The sequence below is a fragment of the Myxocyprinus asiaticus genome, chromosome 27 (assembly GCF_019703515.2).
Source record: "Myxocyprinus asiaticus isolate MX2 ecotype Aquarium Trade chromosome 27, UBuf_Myxa_2, whole genome shotgun sequence".
NCBI lineage: Eukaryota > Metazoa > Chordata > Actinopteri > Cypriniformes > Catostomidae > Myxocyprinus > Myxocyprinus asiaticus.
The window spans coordinates 39,834,003-39,854,211 of record NC_059370.1 but is presented as its reverse complement, the minus strand read 5'-3'; the positions used below and the strand labels follow the sequence as shown (position 1 = coordinate 39,854,211).

Sequence of the window (20,209 nt, the reverse complement as noted above, 5' to 3'; positions counted from 1 at the left end):
GCTTTTGTCAAACATTTGATCGTCCCCAATTTGAATAAAAAAATAATAAATAAAAAATCCTCATCCAATGCCAGAAATTATCAGTTTTTAAAGTAACACATCAACGTACAGTACAACGTGGTAAAAAAAACAAAAAACCCTGTGAAATTACTTGGAGATTGCGATTCACTGAGCAGTGTAAAGAGCTTTATTTGAGGAACAAAACAACAGACACTGTGAAACTGGTCTGAAGAACAAGAATACATCAGGAAATGAGGAAAAACAGGTTTGAAAGTACAAATCTTGACCGTGTTGAGTAAAATGTGTAGCATGTGATATGACATTTAAGTACAGAAGTATCAGTGACCATCATTCATTCACACTGCAGTACATCTCTCTGCAACCAGTTAATCGCTGTTATAGGTCTGTATTTCCAAATCAGACAAGATGTTCCTGCAAGACACCAGAGAAGATTAAGTCATTGTTTAATTTTCTAATTCATGTAAAATCCCTCGGGTTGCCATTTCAAACGGGTAAAACTTACTTCTGCTGCTCTGAGAGCTCAAAGTCTTTCTGGACCCGCTCAATTAGTTTTTGGGTTTCTGGCAGACAGAAGCCGGCTGAGATCTGGACTAGTTCAACTGCTTTATTCACATCACTGTTCTCCTTTATGCATGTCAAGAACTTATTCAACAGCTCCTCACTGAGGGAGCAACACAACTGTTGTTACTGCAAGCATTCGGACTGTTAAAGTTTTAGTTCACTCAAAAATGAAAATTCTCTCATTTACTCACCCTCATGCCATCCCAGATGTGTATGACTTTATTTCTTCTGCTGAACACAAAAAAAGATTTTTAGAAGAATATCTCAGCTCTGTAGGTCCATAAAATGCAAGTGAATGGTGATCAAAACGTTGAAGCTTCAAAATGCATATAAAAGAAGCATAAAAGTACCCATATGACTCCAGTGGTTTAATCCATGGCTTCAGAAGTGATCCAATTGGTTTTGCGAGAGAACAGACCAAATTATTTTTCACTATAAATCTTGACATCAACAGTTTCTTTGGCATTCCTGATTTCAAGCTTGATTACACTTCCTAGCGCACTCTAGCGATCTGCGCATGCAAGCACTAGGAAGTGTAATCAAGCTTGAAATCATGATAGTGCCTATAGATTGCAATGGTAAGATGTACAGTGAAAAAAAGAGTTAGATTTTGGTCTGTTCTCAACCAAAACCAATTGGATCGCTTCTGAAGATATGGATTAAACCATGTATGGATTACTTTTATGCTGCCTTTATGTGCTTTCTGGAGCTATAAAGTTTTGTTCACCATTCACTTGCATTGTGAGGACATACAGAGCTGAGATATTCTTTAAAAATATTAATTTGTGTTCTGTAGAAGAAAGAAAATCATACACATCTGGGATGGCATGAGGGTGAGTAAATGATTTCTGGGTGAACTATTCCTTTAAAGACAATATGAGATATTAATAACATATTCAGATGGGTCCAAAAGTCTGAACCACATTGAGAAACTAGGATTCAATCAAAATTTAAACATGGAGATAATTTTGTTTTGCTAAATAGAGGCATTTTCACCAATCTTAGATACCTACTATAACGTAAAACCTACCTTGGAACTTTGTTGTTGGTTTTGAATAGCTTCAGCATATCCCTAAATGAAGAGAAATAAAATAACATTTTAAATACATTTTAGCCATTTTGAACCAAATCATTTTTGAAACCACTTCCATGAAGAGAGTATTTTTGCAGGTGTTACCAGGCTTCCTGTCTCCTTTGGGCTGCTAGCAGAATGGAAATGATGTCGCTGAGCGAATTTGCTGTCCAGCTTAGCGTAACTTTGCCACGGTCGCCCATTTCGTACTGTTTCTTCACATCCAGTGCACACCAAGCAAATGACTCCTGCACCTGCACAGCAATATATATGTATGTATGTATGTATGTATGTGTATAATATATATATAACTAATATCTCACTGATTAATTACTGTAAAAGTATCTTTGGGTGGTGCGACTGTGCACTAAAAATCTTAGATGTCCCTTTATTGTGACAAATGAGGTAATACCTCTTGATTTTGCTGCTCTCTTGCCATTAGTGTCAGCACCTCCTCTACCAGAATCTGTCTGTTAGCATGGCCCAACTGTTTAATATCTGTGGAACAGGAAAATATTGAAATTATGTCCTTCAGTCAGTGTCAGTGGTCTTTATGTAAAACAAACTTAAAGGAATTATTCCTTTAATAAATTTATTCACCCAAAAATGCAAATTTACATAATCATTTTCTCACCCTCATGATGTTCCAAACCTGTATGACTTTCTTTCTTCCATGTACAGTGCTGTGAAAAAGTATTTTCCCCATCCTCATTTCTTTTGTTTTTGTGTATATCTCATAATAAATTGTTTCAAAAATTCAAACAAAATCTAGCATAAAGCAAAGGCAATATGAGTAAACACAAAATACAGTTTTTAAATGATGTTATTTAAGCAAAATAATTATCCAATACCAGTGGGCCTGTGTGAAAAAGTATTTGCCCCCTTAGTTACTAAATCCCCAAAGCTATGAAACTGAATTAATAATGGGGTTCAGCTGGACTAGACACACCCAGACCTGATTAATGCCAGCCCCTTTCAATCAAATCAACACCTAAATATAACTTTTTCAGCAGCATGAAGTTGGTTAAAAGGTCTCACCCAGTAGCACACTATGCCAAGGTCAAAAGAAATTCAAGAACTGATGAGAAAAGTGGTGATTGTAATACATCATTCTGGGAAGAGTTACAAAGCTATTTCAAAGGCTCTGGTACTCCAAAGAACCACAGTGAGAGCCAGTATCTCCAAATGGAGGAAATTTGGCACAGTGGTGAACCTTCCCAGAAGTGGCCGACCTTCCAAAATTCCAGGAAGTCACAAAAATGTCAAGGACAACCTCCAAGGAACTGCAGGCCTCTCTCGCATCAATGAAGGTCACTGTTCATGACTCCACTATCAGAAAGACTGGCCAAAAATGGCATCCATGGAAGAGTGCGAAAACCACTGCTAACCCAGAAGAACATTAAGGCTCCTCTGAATTTTGCCAAAACACACCTTGATGATCCTCAAACCTTTTGGGAGAATGTTCTGTGGACTGATGAGTCGAAAGTGGAACTGTTTGGAAGACAGGGGTCCCGTTACATCTGGTGAAAATCAAACACAGAATTCCACAAAAAGAACATCACTACGGTCAAGCATGGTGGTGGTAGTGTGATGTGTGGGGATGCTGTGCTGCTTCAGGTCCAGGGCGACTTGCAATAAAAACATGAATTCTGATCTCTACCAGAAAATCCTAAAGGAGAACTTCTGGTCATCATTCTGTGAGTTGAAGCTCAAGCGCAACTGGATTATGCAGTAAGACAATGATCCAAAGTACAGGAGTAAGTCTACCTCTGAATGGCTCAAAAGAAGCAAAATTAAAGTTTTGGAGTGGCCTAGTCAAAGTCCTGACATGAACCCGATTGAGATGCTGTGGCAGGACCTTAAATGGGCAGTTCATGCTTGAAAACCCTCCAGTGTCTGAACTAAAGCAGTTCTGCAAAGAAGAGTGGGCCAAAATTCAACCACAGCGTTGTGAAAAGCTGATCTCCAGTTATTGGAGATTATGCAGTTGTTGCTGCTAAAGGTGGTACAACCAGCTATTAAGTTTAAGGGGGCAGTTAGTTTTTCACATGGGTGATATATGTGTTGGATAACTTTTTTTGCTTCAATAGAAAAAATATATATATTTGAAAACTGTATTTTGTGTTTACTCAGGTTGCCTTTGTTTTATGTTATATCTTGTTTGAAGATCTAAAACAATTTAATCTGAAAAATAGAAGAAATCAGGAAGGGTGCAAATATTTTTTCACAGCACTGTAACACAAAAGTAGAATGATTATGCAGCGCTTCTCCATACAATGAAGAGAATGGAGAAAAAAGCATTAGAAAAGTAGTTTATACAACATCTTAAGATGGTCGCACCATGTTTGAACCCAAATTAGATTTGAGAGCTGTGGTGCGGGTGAATATTTTCAGTAATTAATTACAAACATTTCAGTCTGTTCCTCACACAAAGTCATTGTATTGCCTAAGAATAGTTGGAATATAGCACATGAGTAGTATCGACTACTTTTAGGATACTTTTAACCCTTTATGCATACCTCGGGTCTTTAGTGACCCAGGGTCTCATTCCACCCCCTGTACCTCATCAATTTTTTAAGAGTTACACCCACACCTCTTTAGTATTCCTCAACCTTTCTCTTCTGAATAGTGTAGGAATTTTTATTTAGTTATAAATGCTTAATTACCAAAAATGTATAGGGTCATTAAAGACCCTAGAGTCAGAAGTTTACATACACATTAGCCAAATACATTTAAGCTCAGTTTTTCACAATTCTTGACATTTAATCGTAGAAAACATTCCCTGTCTTAGGTCAGTTAGGATCACTACTTTATTTTAAGAACGTGAAATGTCAGAATAATAGCAGAGAGAATTATTTATTTCAGCTTTTATTTTTTTCATCACATTCCCAGTGGGTCAGAAGTTTACATACACTTTGTTAGTATTTGGTAGCCTTGCCTTTAAATTGTTTAACATTTTGGGTAGCCTTCCACAATCTTCTCACAATAGATTGCTGGAATTTTGGCCCATTTATTTTGTGAAGTGCACCAGTCCCTCCTGCAGCAAACCACCCCCACAACATGATGCTGCCACCCCCATGCTTCACGGTTGGGATGGTGTTCTTTGGCTTGCAAGCCTCACACTTTTTCGTCCAAACATAACAATGATCATTATGGTCAAACAGTTTATTTTTTGTTTCATTAGACCAGAGGACATTTCTCCAAAAAGTAAGATCTTTGTCCCCATGTGCACTTGCAAACTGCAGCCTGGCATTTTTATGGCGGTTTTGGAGCAGTAGCTTCTTCCTTGTTGAGCAGCCTTTCAGATTATGTCGATATAAGACTCGTTTTACTGTGGATATAGATACTTGTCTACCTGTTTCCTCCAGCATCTTCACAAGGTCCTTTGCTGTTTTTCTGGGATTGATTTACACTTTTCGCACCAAATTATGTTCATCTCTAGGAGACAGAATGCGTCTCCTTCCTGAGCGGTATGATGGCTGCGTGGTCCCATGGTGTTTATACTTGTGTACTATTGTTTGTACAGATGAACGTGGTACCTTCAGGCATTTGGAAATTGCTCCCAAGGATGAACCAGACTTGTGGAGGTCAACAATTTTCTTAGCTGATTTCTTTTGATTTTCCCATGATGTCAAGCAAAGGGGCACTCAATGTAGGCCTTAAAATACATCCACAGGTACACCTCCTATCAGAAGCTAATTGTCTAAAGGCTTGACATAATTTTCTGGAATTTTCTAAGCTGCTTAAAGGCACATTTAACTTAGTGTATGTAAACTTCTGACCCACTAGAATTGTGATATAGTCAAATAAAAGTGAAACAATCTGTCTGTAAACAATTGTAGGAAATATTACTCATGTCATGCACAAAGTAGATGTCCTAAATGACTTGCCAAAACTAAAGTTTGCTAATATTAAATCTGTGGAGTGGTAAAAAATGAGTTTTAATTTCTTCAACCTAAGTGTATGTGACTTCAACAGTATGTAATAGTGTCGCTTTTTTTGCGCTTCCATAAATCATAATTGTATGACTATTTCATATCTATTTAAGTTAACTATCACAGGATATATATATTTCTTTGTTTATTACAATACAAATGAGTACTATATTCATACAAATTACTTCTATATCACATTGATTTTCTGTGTGACAATGGTGAACTATCAGTATCCCATATGGGTGTACACATACATATTATAAATGTTGTTTGTTACTCAAGGTGGTGCTGTTGTTTCAGTGATTAACGATTTACATTTGATGAAGAAGCAATATGGAAGTAAACTATAAAGTGTAACACATCAACAGTACAATTTGGTTATTGACATTTGGGTGAACAACTGAAATTCTGTAAGTTGTGCATCTATTTAGACTCAAAAAGTGCCTGTGAAAACACATGTGTATCTTGTGTTATGTGTAGCTCAATATGTGTATGACAGCAAGCTGCATCATGAAATTTCAGTGTGGAAGCGATGAATCCTGTTTTATATTTGTTTCATCATCTCTTTGATATAAGAAAAATAAAACATCAAAATATATTGTATTATTTTCTAATTGTCTTGAAAATAACACTATCTGTGCATTTTGTAGATCCAATTGTGATTGATATGCAGTACGTGCCGCATTGCACTCAAGTATGTAATAGTGTTTTGTGAAACACCCATGCATTTAAGGGTTAATATGTTTTTTGACAGCTACTGGTCACTACAAAAAACATCTCCAATTTTTGTGTTCCACTGCAAAATATGGTTTGGTACGTCATGAGGGTGAGTAAATGATTACAAAATTGTCATTTTTGGGTGAACGTATCTTTTTTTTTTTTTTTTTTTATCCCCTTTTTTCTCCCAATTTGGAATGCCCAATTCCCACTACTTCGTAGGTCCTCGTGGTGGCGCGATTACTCACCTCAATCTGGGTGGCGGAGGACAAGTCTCAGTTGCCTCCGCTTCTGAGACCGTCAATCCGCGCATCTTATCAAGTGGCTCATCATGCATGACACTGCGGAGACTCCGCATTTTGAGGCTCATGCTACACTCCGCGATCCAAGCACAACTCACCATGCGCCTCATTGAGAGCGAGAACCACTAATCGCGACCACGAGGAGGTTACCCCATGTGACTCTACCCTCCCTAGCAACCGGGCCAATTTGGTTGCTTAGGAGACCTGGCTGGAGTCACTCAGCACACCCTGGATTCGAACTCGCGACTCCAGGGTGGTAGTCAGCGTCAATACTCGCTGAGCTACCCAGGCCCCCCAAATAATGTCTCTTAAAAAACCACTCCAAACTCTGAAACAACAACATGCTTTAATGTAGCTGATAAGAAGCTTTCTTTAATACTTTTACTTTTCAGATTATGTATTTGAATATTTTATTACAAAAGACACTCACCTTTCCATATCTGCGGGATGAGGTCTAATCTGTTGTCAGCATCAAGTGCTTGAAGTATATCTCTCATGACATTAGAATTGGGGTAGTATACCTGCAAATGAAACCACATCAATGCATATACCTATTCTGTGTTTTTAAATGAAGCAGCATGTATATATTATGCTTTACTCACCGAAGGAATAAGATCTCTGTACCACTTCAGAACTACGTCAATATTCTCCATCATACACAGAAGACTGAAGAACCGTGCGCTGAGAGAGAGTGTAGAATAACCAATATAATATCCATTTTAATTACCCTTTTATTCACAGCTATTTTTAGGATAATCAACACAATTGTTAAAATCATCAGCATTCTTGATGTCGACATGTATTGAGGGCAAATAAAAAATGACTGTTTTACAGTGAGGTTCTCGTTGTTTTGTAGGAATTGTACTCACTAGTAGATGCTCTGTTGGAAAGCATCTCCCAGCAGTCTCCAATTCTCTCCGACACCCAGCAGCTCATGCACTCTGTATGCCTGCTCCATGTCTTTAGTGTCCAGACACTACAGAATTAGATGCCACACAGCTCACACATCATACTGGGAATTACATTAATAACTGACCATAAAGCAAAGATGTTGACAGATCATACTGAAGTGCACTTACAATTCTCATTGCAGTAATGAAGAACTGCGCTGTAGAGCAAAAAGAATACCAAAAAGTGATTTGTTACACAAAATGCTCAATGCTTAATCTCTTTAGTTAGATTTGCTTATAGCTGCTTCTAAAAAAGCATGTAGATTTTATTTTGGTATGACTCATAATTACTTAAAAAAATACTGTATGTTAAAGACTAGGTCACATTTCAAGATGTGTATTTTGGATATGAATGTAAAGCATAATCCATTGGGTATTAGTTAAGTAATTATAATTGATTATTAACTATCATTGGGAGATTTTTAATAGAGCTGATGCCGATATCCAGAGAGCAGGGTGGCCGATACAATGCCGATATATCACACAATTTAATATAGGTTATAACATAAACATAAAGTTGCTAAAAAAATTAATAAACTCTTATTTAGCACTATATTTACACAAAACCTTAACTTTGTAAAAAAGTACAAAATAATATTGTATTTTAAATGGTAGACAGCAGTTTCTTCTGATTTCTGTTTAGTCGTCAAACTTTAGCAATTTATTTGCACATGAAGAAATTGTTCATATATTAGGAAGAAGGAAATAACAGTACACACAGTATTCCAGCAACCATGGATGGCATGTCCACGTTAGCAATCGCATTTACTCAAAAAATACAGAATAAAATCAATTGCACATACAGTGCATAGTGAATAAGACATTTACTTGTAGCACACATGAAGCGCTTTTGCCTTAAAGTTGCACCAGATAATTTTTAGCAGAGATGGGACTCTTCTATTAAAATGAATGCCCAACTGCAGCCAACGGTCAACGGATGTAGATAGGAAATCCCGCCTTACAGGTAAAAGAGCCAATCACCTTTTAGATACAGACATTGCCCATCAATCAACACAAGAACGCGCATGCGCATTAGCTATAAAAGCTGGGAAAATTGCGTTTTTTGGTGTAATCTGAGGTAAAGAAGCATCATTTATGATACCAGTGTTGTCATATTTTACTGCTGATTTGAAATATGTTCTTTGATCGTAATCTTGACCAACTGTTTTGGAGATTTTGGTCTTTCCCCATTCAAGTAGATAGGAGCTGCACTGTCATGACTGGAAATAGCCTCCCGAGAGCGTTCCAAACATGGCCGACAGTGGACTGACTTGCTAGAAAGACTTTGATTGCACTCACATGCTTGTGCAGATCCAGCGTGAGCAGCAGCAATCTCCTGACAGTTTAAACGGCATGGATCGCCTTCTTGGATTGTTGTCATGATTTGTGAATCAGAGGAACTTTTGATCCTGATCCTGAAGTTTTTGATTCTGGCTGATAGTATACGTGCTTCAGAGGAAGATATTAGATGAGCACTCGACGGGAAGAAAACGCTGGATTTTCGTGAGGTTCGTGAATTATATCCATTTAAACGAGATATCTGCATATTTGCAAATGGTATATAATAGATGTTTTATTGATTTTTGTCTTTTATCATTAGAAAAGAAAGTTAAAGGTGACAGGGAACTGTTGAGGAGAGACTGTTAGAATACGTGATTCAGAGGAAGATATATGAGCGCTCCACAGGATGCTGGATCTGCTGAAGTTGTGTGAGGTTGGTTTATTACATCCGTGTAAACGAGATGTGCGCATAGACGGTATATGATATTAGTTTTATTGATATTTGCCTTTTTATCATTAGACAAGACAAAGTTACAGGGAACTGTTGAGGAGAGAGAGGGAGAATGAAACAGGCGAGCACTTTAACATTATGAGCTCAAACGCATCTGCAACGCTCTGACATGCGGACCGTTTAAATGACACTGTGTTGCACACCTGTCTGTTATTATAGTAACATGATGGCACGTAACAACAAAATGAACCGTGACTGGTCGTTTACATGTCTCAGTCGCTTCACATGTAAGCAGGCGATTTTCGGCACCCTCAAGAAACAAATTGGCCAAACAGGAAAATTTATCGGCAGATAATTAAAAAATTCAGAATATCGTCTGATTTATCGGCCTCTGCGATATATCGGTCGACCACTTATTTTTAATACCCCTAGTATCCATTAAATGGCTACATTTGAAATGTCAAATGAATGTCTACATTTCTACCTTCACCAAAACTAAAGTCAAGTGGGGCTGCTGTGCCAGGGGAATGTCACTCCAATTTTTTTTTAGCATTTTTTAGCACTTAAATGTTGTTAAGAGTGTATCACAGTGTAAAACATGCCATTTCCTGTTGCCAGTAGGTGGTGCTATGACTATAACTGAATATTGGCATATAGAAGTGTTCAGGCCGGGACTGTTATCAAACATGTGAAGTTCTGGGCAGATTGGACATTGTATGTTTGAGTTACAACAACTTCCTGTTTAATGGCGAAACATCGAAATTTGTCAGGTCACCACGGACACGCCGTTCAAAGAAAACTCAAAAGCTTCGCAATTTAGCATCGCCAAGGCCTTTAGATTAGAATAATCAAATATGAAGTAGATCTGATGAAATCTCTAGGAGGAGTTTGTTAAAGTACGAGGCCTGGAAATGGCAAAAACTGAGCAAAATTGAAGAGAAAAATCTAAATGGCTGACTTCCTGTTGAGTTAGGGCATGGGTCCAAGAGATTTTTATGTAGGTATTGGCATGTTACACATGTGTACCGATTTTCGTACGTGTAGGTGAAACATAGCGTAAAGTGCACATCGTTGAAAGTTTGTAGGTGGCGCTATCGAGCCATTTTGCCACACCTAATTCTAAAACCCATTTCAGATGTAAATTTTCGCCACTTCTGATGTGTGTGCAAAGTTTCATGAATTTTCGAGTATGTTTAGGGCCTCAAAAATGCGATTCATTTGGGGAAAAAAAAAAAAGAATACACCTAGAAGAACAATAGGGCCCTCGCACCATTGGCACTCGGGCCCTAATCATAATATAAAAAGCTGATACCATCATCAGGATCTTGTGGGGTAAAGCTCCTTCCTGAAACCTCATTCATCACTTCCTGTAGAATGTCTGTTTGACCGTGAACTGGAACACCTGCAGAGCATGATGAAATGATGAAATACATGATTACGTTATCGAAATCACCATCAGAGTGCTCTATGCATGTATATTCACATTTAATATTAGAGGCTGGCCTTTGGTGGACTTTTCCGATACTGATAACTAAGCTGGAGGAAACGGCTGATAGTGAATAATCAGCCGATAATTTTTAAAATCGATTTACAGAATTTCCTTACTGTGATGGGCATGGGCATAGAGGCTACAAGAGACCAAAATTAGTAAAATTCCAGATGTGTGTATATTGTGCAATCAAAATCCCAATAACTAGAAAAAATGAAGGTTTTGTGCATAATATGGGTCTTTTAACTATAAACAAGCTTGAAAATACATGAGGGACTCTTATTTTGAAATGCCTATGCTTTCAGCTCACACAAACACAGAAGGAAAACAAAACATGCACTCTTAAAATAATCTACAATATATTACAGTAAAAAAACTATAGAGTAAACATTGTCTTAAATACTGTATGAGTAGTAATCCATCAACAGTAGATCATCAGCGGTCGCTTGTCAATTGTCCGGTATTCTGTTTTTTGTTGTGTTGTTTTTTCCCCAAAAATTTTCAAGCCTTTTATAGTCCAAATCAGGGCTATTTAACTTTATCGACAAGTGGGCCAGATGAAAAAATATAAATATCAGGGCATGCGTGCCAAGCCAGAATATTTTGTCAAAAAGCTATCCACAGATATTGATTAAAAGCTATATATATTGTTATAGTAGGTCTATAACATTTGTTCATTATTTAAAAATAAACATCTGTGTTTTAGCTTTTATTTTTTTTTTTAATCATGAGAAATATTTCAACCTAGCAAGAAATTCTGAAAATACGTCACTTGGAAAAAAAAAAACAAACAAAAAAAATCTACTAAAAAAGTGCTTTCAAATTTGTTCCATAACAAAATGAGTAAACCAGACTGACACTAAATATTGAACAATCACAGTGACTTTGTTATAAATGCAATGATTTAAACTTTTGACTTTTCAAATCGAATGTTTTCTTGACTAAATTAATTAATAGAACTTTTCTGTTTCTTTAAACTCACGCTTGTCAGCCGTCCATGATTTTAGTTCTTTAATCTTCCCATTCCGTCAAAGTGACGGTTGACAAATTTTTTCCCAACCTCTGAAAGAGTCTAAAAATGTGGCGCTCTTGCACTAGACACTGTAAAAACAGAAAGACGTTGCGAAATGTTCGTCTATTGCAAGTTTACATAGGAAAAACAGTGCAAATGGACGCAAAATGTGTGCCCCTTAGACTGATAACCTCACGCGGGCCACTGAAAATTTCAAACGGCCAGTTCTGGCCCCCAGGCCTACAGTTGAATAGGCCTGGCTTATTTATTCACCAGATGAAGGGTTTCACCCACAGAGTAACAGGGAGGAATAATATTAACAATAAAAAAAAATAAAAAATTGCATTGATTTTTGCCGATAACCGATAGTACCAATCTATCGGCACCAGTTAATCGGTAAAACCCATATATCTATTTATCACATGTCACTCTGGAATACTCAATTCCGATTGATCAATGGCGCCATCTAGCGGTCTGATATTGCTCAGTAACAACTGCACATCCACGTATCAGACCACTCATCCGGGTATTGTGAGCCATCTTCTCGGAAAGTACACTAATGAAATAATTTCAATGCAAATCAATGTTTCTTATCCATTTACTTATTTATTTGGCAAGTAGTGTTGTAATGAGATACACGATGAGCAGTCAGACAGTCATTAATTACAAAATAAACACCAACAGAAATCTGACGCAAAGCGGAGGTGGATTTTAGCTGTTTAGTGATTTATTTCTTCTAACATAATTACATCAATTTCAATGCAAATCAATATTTAATGTCCATTTATTTATTAATTTGGCAAGTAGTCTTGTGATGAGTAATGAGAAGTCTGATGTTCATTAATTACAAAATAAACACCAACAGAACACTGACGCAAACCGGAGGTGGATTTCAGCTGTTCAGCGATTTATTTCTTCCCACATAATTACATAATTTCAATGCAAATCAATATTTAATGTCCAATTATTTGTTTATTTGGTTAGTATCCTTGTAATAAGTAGGATAATGTACAGTCAGCCGGATGCAATTGCAAAATAATCCCCTTTAGGATGATACAAGATCCTGATCACCCCGTCGGGGTTTATTTTGCAATAACAACCGGCTGACTGCACATTATCCCTTACATAATATGGTAGTTAATTTAAAGTATACACAAGAAAACTGTCTTTAGAAATATAGAATTAGCCTTTATTACCTGCTTTATAAAAGATGCTCAGCACGTGATTGTAAGATGCCAAACTGGGATCTGAAATGAATGATTGGAAGAAAACAAACAATTATACACCAAAACAGATTTCAAAAGTTGTCTTGCAACCAACATAACCATTCAGCACTTCGTTTCAACAAAACAGGAGAGGTTACTACAAAATACAAACCGATGGACAGCGCTTTCATCTCACTGATAACAGGGAAGGCCTGTGATTTTCCTAGAGCTCCACAGCGTCTCAAAGCCTTTAAGACAGCGTTAAGCGTCAGGAGGTTTGGCTTCACCTTCTGCTCTGACATCTGCTTCAGAAGATCCTACAACACACAAAAGAATGATGCAGCTGCAACTAGAAACTACTAATGAAAGCTGTTTTACAACTAAATCTAAAGAACACACCACTATCAGCTCCCATTTTTCGTTGTATTTCTCTTGTACTTCTGGGGCTGCTGTGATCAGAGCACTGAAGGTGTGGACATCAGCTGGAAGGAGGAAATTAACATTATTCAGTTCTGGAACTGGAAAAGGTCAATTTTATTTAGTCATTATAGTTATATTTACACATCTCATTTTGTGTTTCTTAGAAGAAAGAAAGTCATACAGGTTTGGAACGATATGAGTTAGTAAATGACAGAAATGTTATTCTCTGGGTATTAAAATGATGGTTTACTGATTAATTGTAAATGCTAAACAGCATTCTCACCTGTCAGGCGGTTGTTCAGCAGGTCAGTGTAGGTGCTGAATGCTTTGGAGTAGGCGCCATGCTGTGAATTCAATCACACAAATGATCATCTTCAGCCATCCAAAAAGAAAATAATTATTTAAAAAAGAAAAAGAGAGAAAAAAAACCTTTTACCTTCACCATTCCTCTGATCAGAGCGCTGTATGAACGAGTGTTTGGCTCTGACAGTAATGCAAAAATTCTCTCTGCATTATTATTCTCTCTGTAGGGCAAAAAAAATAAAGTCTCTTTTGACATGACTGTTTTAATTTCATGATTCTGTAAAATGTTATGCAGATAAATATACAACAATACAGATTTAAAGCGATAGTTCACCTAAAAATGAAAATTCATAGATCATTTACTCAACCTCATGCCATCCCAGATGTATATGACTTTCAAACGCAGATTATTTTAAGAATATCTCAGCCCTGTAGGTACATTCAATGCAAGGTCCAAAAGCAAATAAAGGCAGCATAAAATGTATCCATTCGACTCCAGTGGTTAAATCTGCCTTTAGAAGCGATTTGATAGGTGTGGATGAGAAACAAATCAATATTTAATGCTGCGTTCAAGTGCACCTGGGAAGCTTGTACCTCTGAGTCGGGCATTCGTTACTAAGACATGTCACGCATTCAAGTGGGAAACAAAATACAGAAGAAGCCAAACTTAAACAATTACGAAATGAACGAAGGCAAAAGCATTTTTTCTGTTGTAAATAAACATTAGTAAATAAACCTGCTTCACTTATAAATAACATACATGCTTTATTAATGCATGGTATCTAACATATTATTAATTAATTTGCTTAAAACAGACCACGAAGGGTGAGTCATTAGCTGACTGTCATATAAAACAAATTAATATTATTGAAATAAATTACAGATGTTGAAATAATTTTGCAACGTCATTACTTCCGATCATCTTTTATGTTGACATGCCCCTTTGAACGTCCCAACTTGGAAACTCGTGTATCATCTAGAATTCCAAGTTTCACACTTGTTAATACGTCATTCATGTGCTCAGAACTCGTAATTACGATATTTCCGACTCCACTTGAAGGGCACATAAGTCCTTTTTTAGTATCAATCTCCACTTTCACTTTCACATTCTTCTTCTTTTGTTTTTTTGCATTTGCATTTTTCATGCTATCACCACCTAGTGGGCATGTATGAAAATGTATAGCAAAAAAGGACTTAAATATTGATCTGTTTCTCACCCACACTTATCATATCACTTCTGAAGACTTCTGAAGATACTGGCACCCTTGGTATATATGCGCAAAGAAGGCCGTGAAAAAAATTATCTTTCATTCAAAAAAATTTACAAAAATCTAACCTTTAATTGAAGTAAAACAATTGAAACAGGGGAAATATCTCATTATTAAATAAATATTTTTCTCCAAAACGCATCGGCCACAATTATTGGCAACATTTTATTCAATACTTTTTGCAGCCTCCCTTTGCCAAGATAACAGCTCTGAGTCTTCTCTTATAATGCCTAATGAGGTTGGAGAACACATGGCAAGGGATCTGAGACCATTCGTCCATACAGAATCTCTACAGATCCTTCCATGTTGGTGGACTCTCCCCTTCAGTTCACCCAACAAATTTTCTATGGGGTTTAGGTCAGAGGACTGGGATGGCCATGGCAGAACCTTGATTTTGTGGTCAGTGAACAATTTTTGTGTTGATTTTGATGTTTGTTTTTGATCATTGTCCTGCTGGAAGATCCAACCAGGGCCCATTGTAAGCTTTCTGGCAGAGGCAGTCAGGTTTTGATTTTTTTATCTGTTGGTATTTGATAGAGTCCATGATGCCATGTATCCGAACAAGATGTCCAGGTCCTGGCAGAAAAACAGCCCCACACCATTTAAGATGCAGCACCACATTTAACCGTGGGCATTGGGTACTTCATCTCTGTGTACGCCAAACCCATCTCTGGTGTTTGCTGCCAAAAAGCTCTTTTTTTGTTTCAAACTGAAGACCCTTGATTTTGTTGTTGGATGAGAGCAGAGGCTTTTATTCTTGAAACCCTCCCAAACAACTTAATTTGATGTAGATGATGTCTGATTTTTTTTTTTTTTTTTTAGACTTTCTGACCCCAAGACCTAACTAATTTCTGCAATTCTCCAGCTGTGATCCTTGGAGATTCTTTGGCCACTTGAACCATCCTTCTCACTGTGCGTGGAGACAATATAGACACATGTCCTTTTCCAGGCCGATTCTTAAGATCTCCATTTGATTGGAATTTGTTAATTATTGCACTTATGATGGAAATGGGTATTTTCAATGCTTTGGCTATTTTCTTATAGCCACTTCCCATTTTGTGAAGCTCAACAACCTTTTGCCGCACATCAGAGCTATATTCTTTCGTCTAACCCACTGTGATTGATGATTAAAGGAATTTGGCTAGTGTGTTACCTCATATTTATACCCCAGTGAAACAGGAAGTAATGGCTGAACAATTTCATATTCCTGGTCACCCAGATGCACTAAAAAATGTAAAATATGGGGGCCTGGGTAGCTCAGTGGTAAAGACGTTGGCTACCACCCCTGGAGTTCGCTAGTTCACTAGTTCAAATCCCAGGTCTCCTAAGCAACCAAATTGGCCTGGTTGCTAGGGAGGGTAGAGTCACATGGGGTAACCTCCTCGTGATCACTATAATGTGGTTCGTTCTCAGTGGGGCGCGTGGTGAGTTGAGCGTGGATGCCGCAGTGGGTGGCGTGAAGCCTCCACGCGCTATGTCTCTGTGGCAACACGCTCAACAAGCCACATGATAAGATGCGCAGGTTTGCATTCGTCCTCCGCCACCCGGACTGAGACGAATCACTACATGACCACGAGGACATAAAAGCTCATTGGGAATTGGCCATTCCAAATTGGTTAAAAAAAAAAAAAAAAAGGAAAATATGAATAGGAATATACTTCTGATATACTTCTGAATTTCTAGGGGTGCCACTAATTGTGGCCAACATGTTTTGGAGAAAAATATTTATTTAATAATGAGATATTTCCCCTCTTTTTTTACTTCAATTAAAGGTTAGATTTTTATGAATTTCTTTGAATGAAAGATCACAAGGATAAACAATGCAGATTTTTTTTTTTTCCACAGCCTTGTTTGCTCATACTTACCATGGGTGCCAATATTTTTGGCCACTACTGTAGACTGATCCACTGGAGTCATTTGGATTACTTTTAATATGCCTTTATGTGCTTTTGGAGCTTCAAAACTTTGGTCACCATTCACTTCCATTGTATGGACCTACAGATATGAAATATTTTTCTAAAAATCTTCATTAGTGTTCAGCAGAAGAAAGAAAGTCATACATATAAGTGGGTGAGTAAATGATGAGAATTTTCATCTTTGGGTGAACTATTCCTTTACTTATAGTAATTTCTGTGCCATATGTGTGTAGTTACTCACTTCCATGCGGTCCTCAGTAAATCGGAGGCTTTGGGTGGTCTTCCTTTTTTACTCTGCAATTCATCCTGTACGTCCTCCTGAAGTGTGCCACGAGAAATATACTAATATATTAGAGATCGACAGATTTTTACGACAGATACTTATTATTTTTATACTAAAGTGTTTGATAACCAATATGCAGCACCGATTTTTAATTATTATTTTATTTCTGCTTTTTAACACAATATTAACATTTTCCTAAATTACTAATTATTTTAATTAATACTACATATTTTATTTTTAATTTATTTTCACAATTTTTTTAATACTAGATTAATAATTAAAATAATTATACTAAATCATAACACTACAAAAATATAGCCATAACATGCATCATTATTACATATAGACCAATACCGATACTCGGGTAAACTGCTTTAAAATAATAATAATGCATGCAGTCTACAAATAATTAATTTGACTAGTTTTAGTTGCAATGTACACTAGTTCAAAGCCCCTCACTTAATATTTAAAATGTAAAATGTTGTCTTGTGCATCCAACTTTATCGGTAAACCCGATATTAAAGAACTGATAACCGTTTAAATGGAAATATCGGTTAAAAATATCAGTCTAACCGATTATCGGTCTATATCTAATCATTATCAGTATTACAATTATTGATGCACTAAGTCAATAATGACAACTATGTAAACAACTTTGCATTAATATAATGGGCCATTTGAAATTATTCTTATGTCTTAAAAGGTCTATACATTGTTTATAAGGCTATATGATAGGACCACATTTTGCATGAATATTGGACAGTTGACTGCTATGTATCTACATTTTGTCATCGGATTTATAATTATGAATCAGAACATGCTCCACATCCATTTTCCACTTATATATGATGCTTAAACTCCAATGGAGAATCTACTTTGTTCAGTGGTGTGACGGGCCCCTACCGTGTTGTCCGTCCTCTGTTCTAGAGTATTTTCTTGTATGGGATCACAGTCTCCATAGAAACAAATCAGATCTAACAGCTCATTGGTCACATCCGATGACACAGAGGTTCCTGACAAAAAACACTCAGCAATTCATTTACAGTCTGCATATATCCTATTCTGCATAACACAGGGATTCAGTGTCATAATATTAAAACTTGTTCTACTAGTTTCTAGTTTGAGTTATTTGTGGAGTTCTGACCGGCCTGCAGCAGTTGGTCATATAGATCCACGGCAGCTTTGACTTTCCTCAGTTTAATTCTCTCTATGAGAGCAGCTTCAGATACTTCCTCTATCTGAGCCTCAAGAGTTTCCGGCATCAAACACTAATAACAGAAGAAAAAACAAATCATTTACAACCTCAAGCCCTCATTAAAAACACATAGAACCATCAGGCATGAATACTGGATACTCACAGGAATATGAGGTTCTGCGTAGTCTTTCTGGAAGTATTTCGGGTATTTTTTTATGAAAAATTTTGCAGCATTTCTGCCCGATTCCTGGGACAAGGAAAATAATTTCTGTGTAGGAGAGAGAAAGAAGTGTATTTTCATGAATGCATAAGCAACAGGTCCTGCTCAACCCACTCCGAGCGGGATTCGAACCAGGGTCTCAGCATGTGAGGTGGGCATGCTAACGAGGAGGCTAAAGGCTACAGACTCTAGTGTCAGTTGCTAGGGTGCCTCTTGAAGCCAGGGGAGGGAGGTTTACACATACGATATATAATATACTGCACCGCCAAGGTGTTTACATAATGAACACAATATATCATTATAATATTCTATTAATATATATATATATATATATATATATATATATATATATATATATATATATATAACACACACACACACACACACACACACACACACACATTCAATATATTACATTCTTTTTATTTGCAGTGTGTGCATTCATTTCAGACTGTCATCCATATACAGTATGTTGTATACTTGTTTTTTCTTGTCATGTTAATCAAGAAGTTTTACTTTAATGCCTTTACCAACAGTAAAAACTATAACTATCATAGACAGTATTCTCTCCATTGTAATATACGTTTGAACTCCCTAAATTTAACAATTTACTCACAAACTCTCCTGATGTTCTTGGGATGAGGAATGGATCATCCTGGAATCTGTAATGTGATGCTGTAGGATCCTGCAAAACACACACACACACACACACACACACACACACACACACACATTTATATAAATAAATTAATTATTCAACTGTATGACACAAGTTACTGTATATCATAGCTGTACATACCTTGTTCACAGTGGATGCGAGTGCCTGTAAGACAGCCTCCTTACTCCTGTAAACAAAATTAAATAATTATTAATGAATAGTAATTAATAAAAATGTTAACTAGTAATGAGACATGTATAAAATGGACAAGTATTTACCATGTTTTCTTCTTTGGAATGACAATTTCTTCTATAGATGTTAAAAAGATATTGTAAATGTTATGATAATATAACCATTTACATATAAACAGTATATAATATGATTATAATAATGCATATGAATCTCGTTATCTAAGTGACAGAGAGCAGCTGTCTCACCTGATGTTGAAGCTGCAGGTAGTTGATATGCAGCAGAACTCACACCAAAAGACCTATAATGACAAAACCTAATGAGTGTTTCATGCATCTTATGAAACTTGATTATATCTGTCATATGAAGTTGTAAGTTGACACATACAGACCCCTTGAAATGACCTACAGGCAACCAGTAATATCTTTAAACACAGACAAACGACAGAACATAACATGCATCACAAAAACGCATAAATAAAACGGTTTTGTCCATTCATTTTACCTGCTAGTCCATGATTTCTGCAGATTGATTTGAAATATTCTGCTGCTTTTATATACATGATGCCTGAGCGCCTGCGAACAGGAGGACGCCATGACACCGGGCTGGGTAGAATAAATTGGGTGGCAACTGTTTCAGCTCTTATGTTGCTATTCAACAGGAAGTTTTATTCCTCGAGGTGGCGCTTTGCGGCTCGAAAAGACGAAGCCTCTGTCAAACCGCCTTAAAGGAATAGTTCATGGATTAAACCGCTGGAGTCC

General features: G+C 36.9%; 1 protein-coding gene across 1 annotated transcript; it reads right to left on the bottom strand.

Annotated features, from left to right (window-relative positions):
* Positions 1–169: 169 nt before the first annotated feature.
* On the bottom strand, positions 170–20,086 carry ptcd3 (pentatricopeptide repeat domain 3). The gene is made up of 24 exons (XM_051659040.1): positions 19,953–20,086; positions 19,697–19,749; positions 19,538–19,568; positions 19,401–19,446; positions 19,218–19,286; positions 18,545–18,649; positions 18,331–18,454; positions 18,090–18,199; positions 17,145–17,221; positions 13,853–13,940; positions 13,700–13,760; positions 13,396–13,478; positions 13,169–13,313; positions 12,988–13,038; positions 10,603–10,692; positions 7,688–7,716; positions 7,478–7,584; positions 7,211–7,289; positions 7,039–7,129; positions 2,067–2,152; positions 1,760–1,908; positions 1,613–1,654; positions 524–682; positions 170–432 (listed from the first exon to the last, which is right to left on the bottom strand). Exons 1-24 carry the CDS (start codon positions 20,042–20,044, stop codon positions 387–389), a joined length of 2,013 nt encoding a protein of 670 aa, XP_051515000.1. The 5' UTR covers positions 20,045–20,086; the 3' UTR covers positions 170–386.
* Between the last annotated feature and the right edge of the window lie 123 nt (positions 20,087–20,209).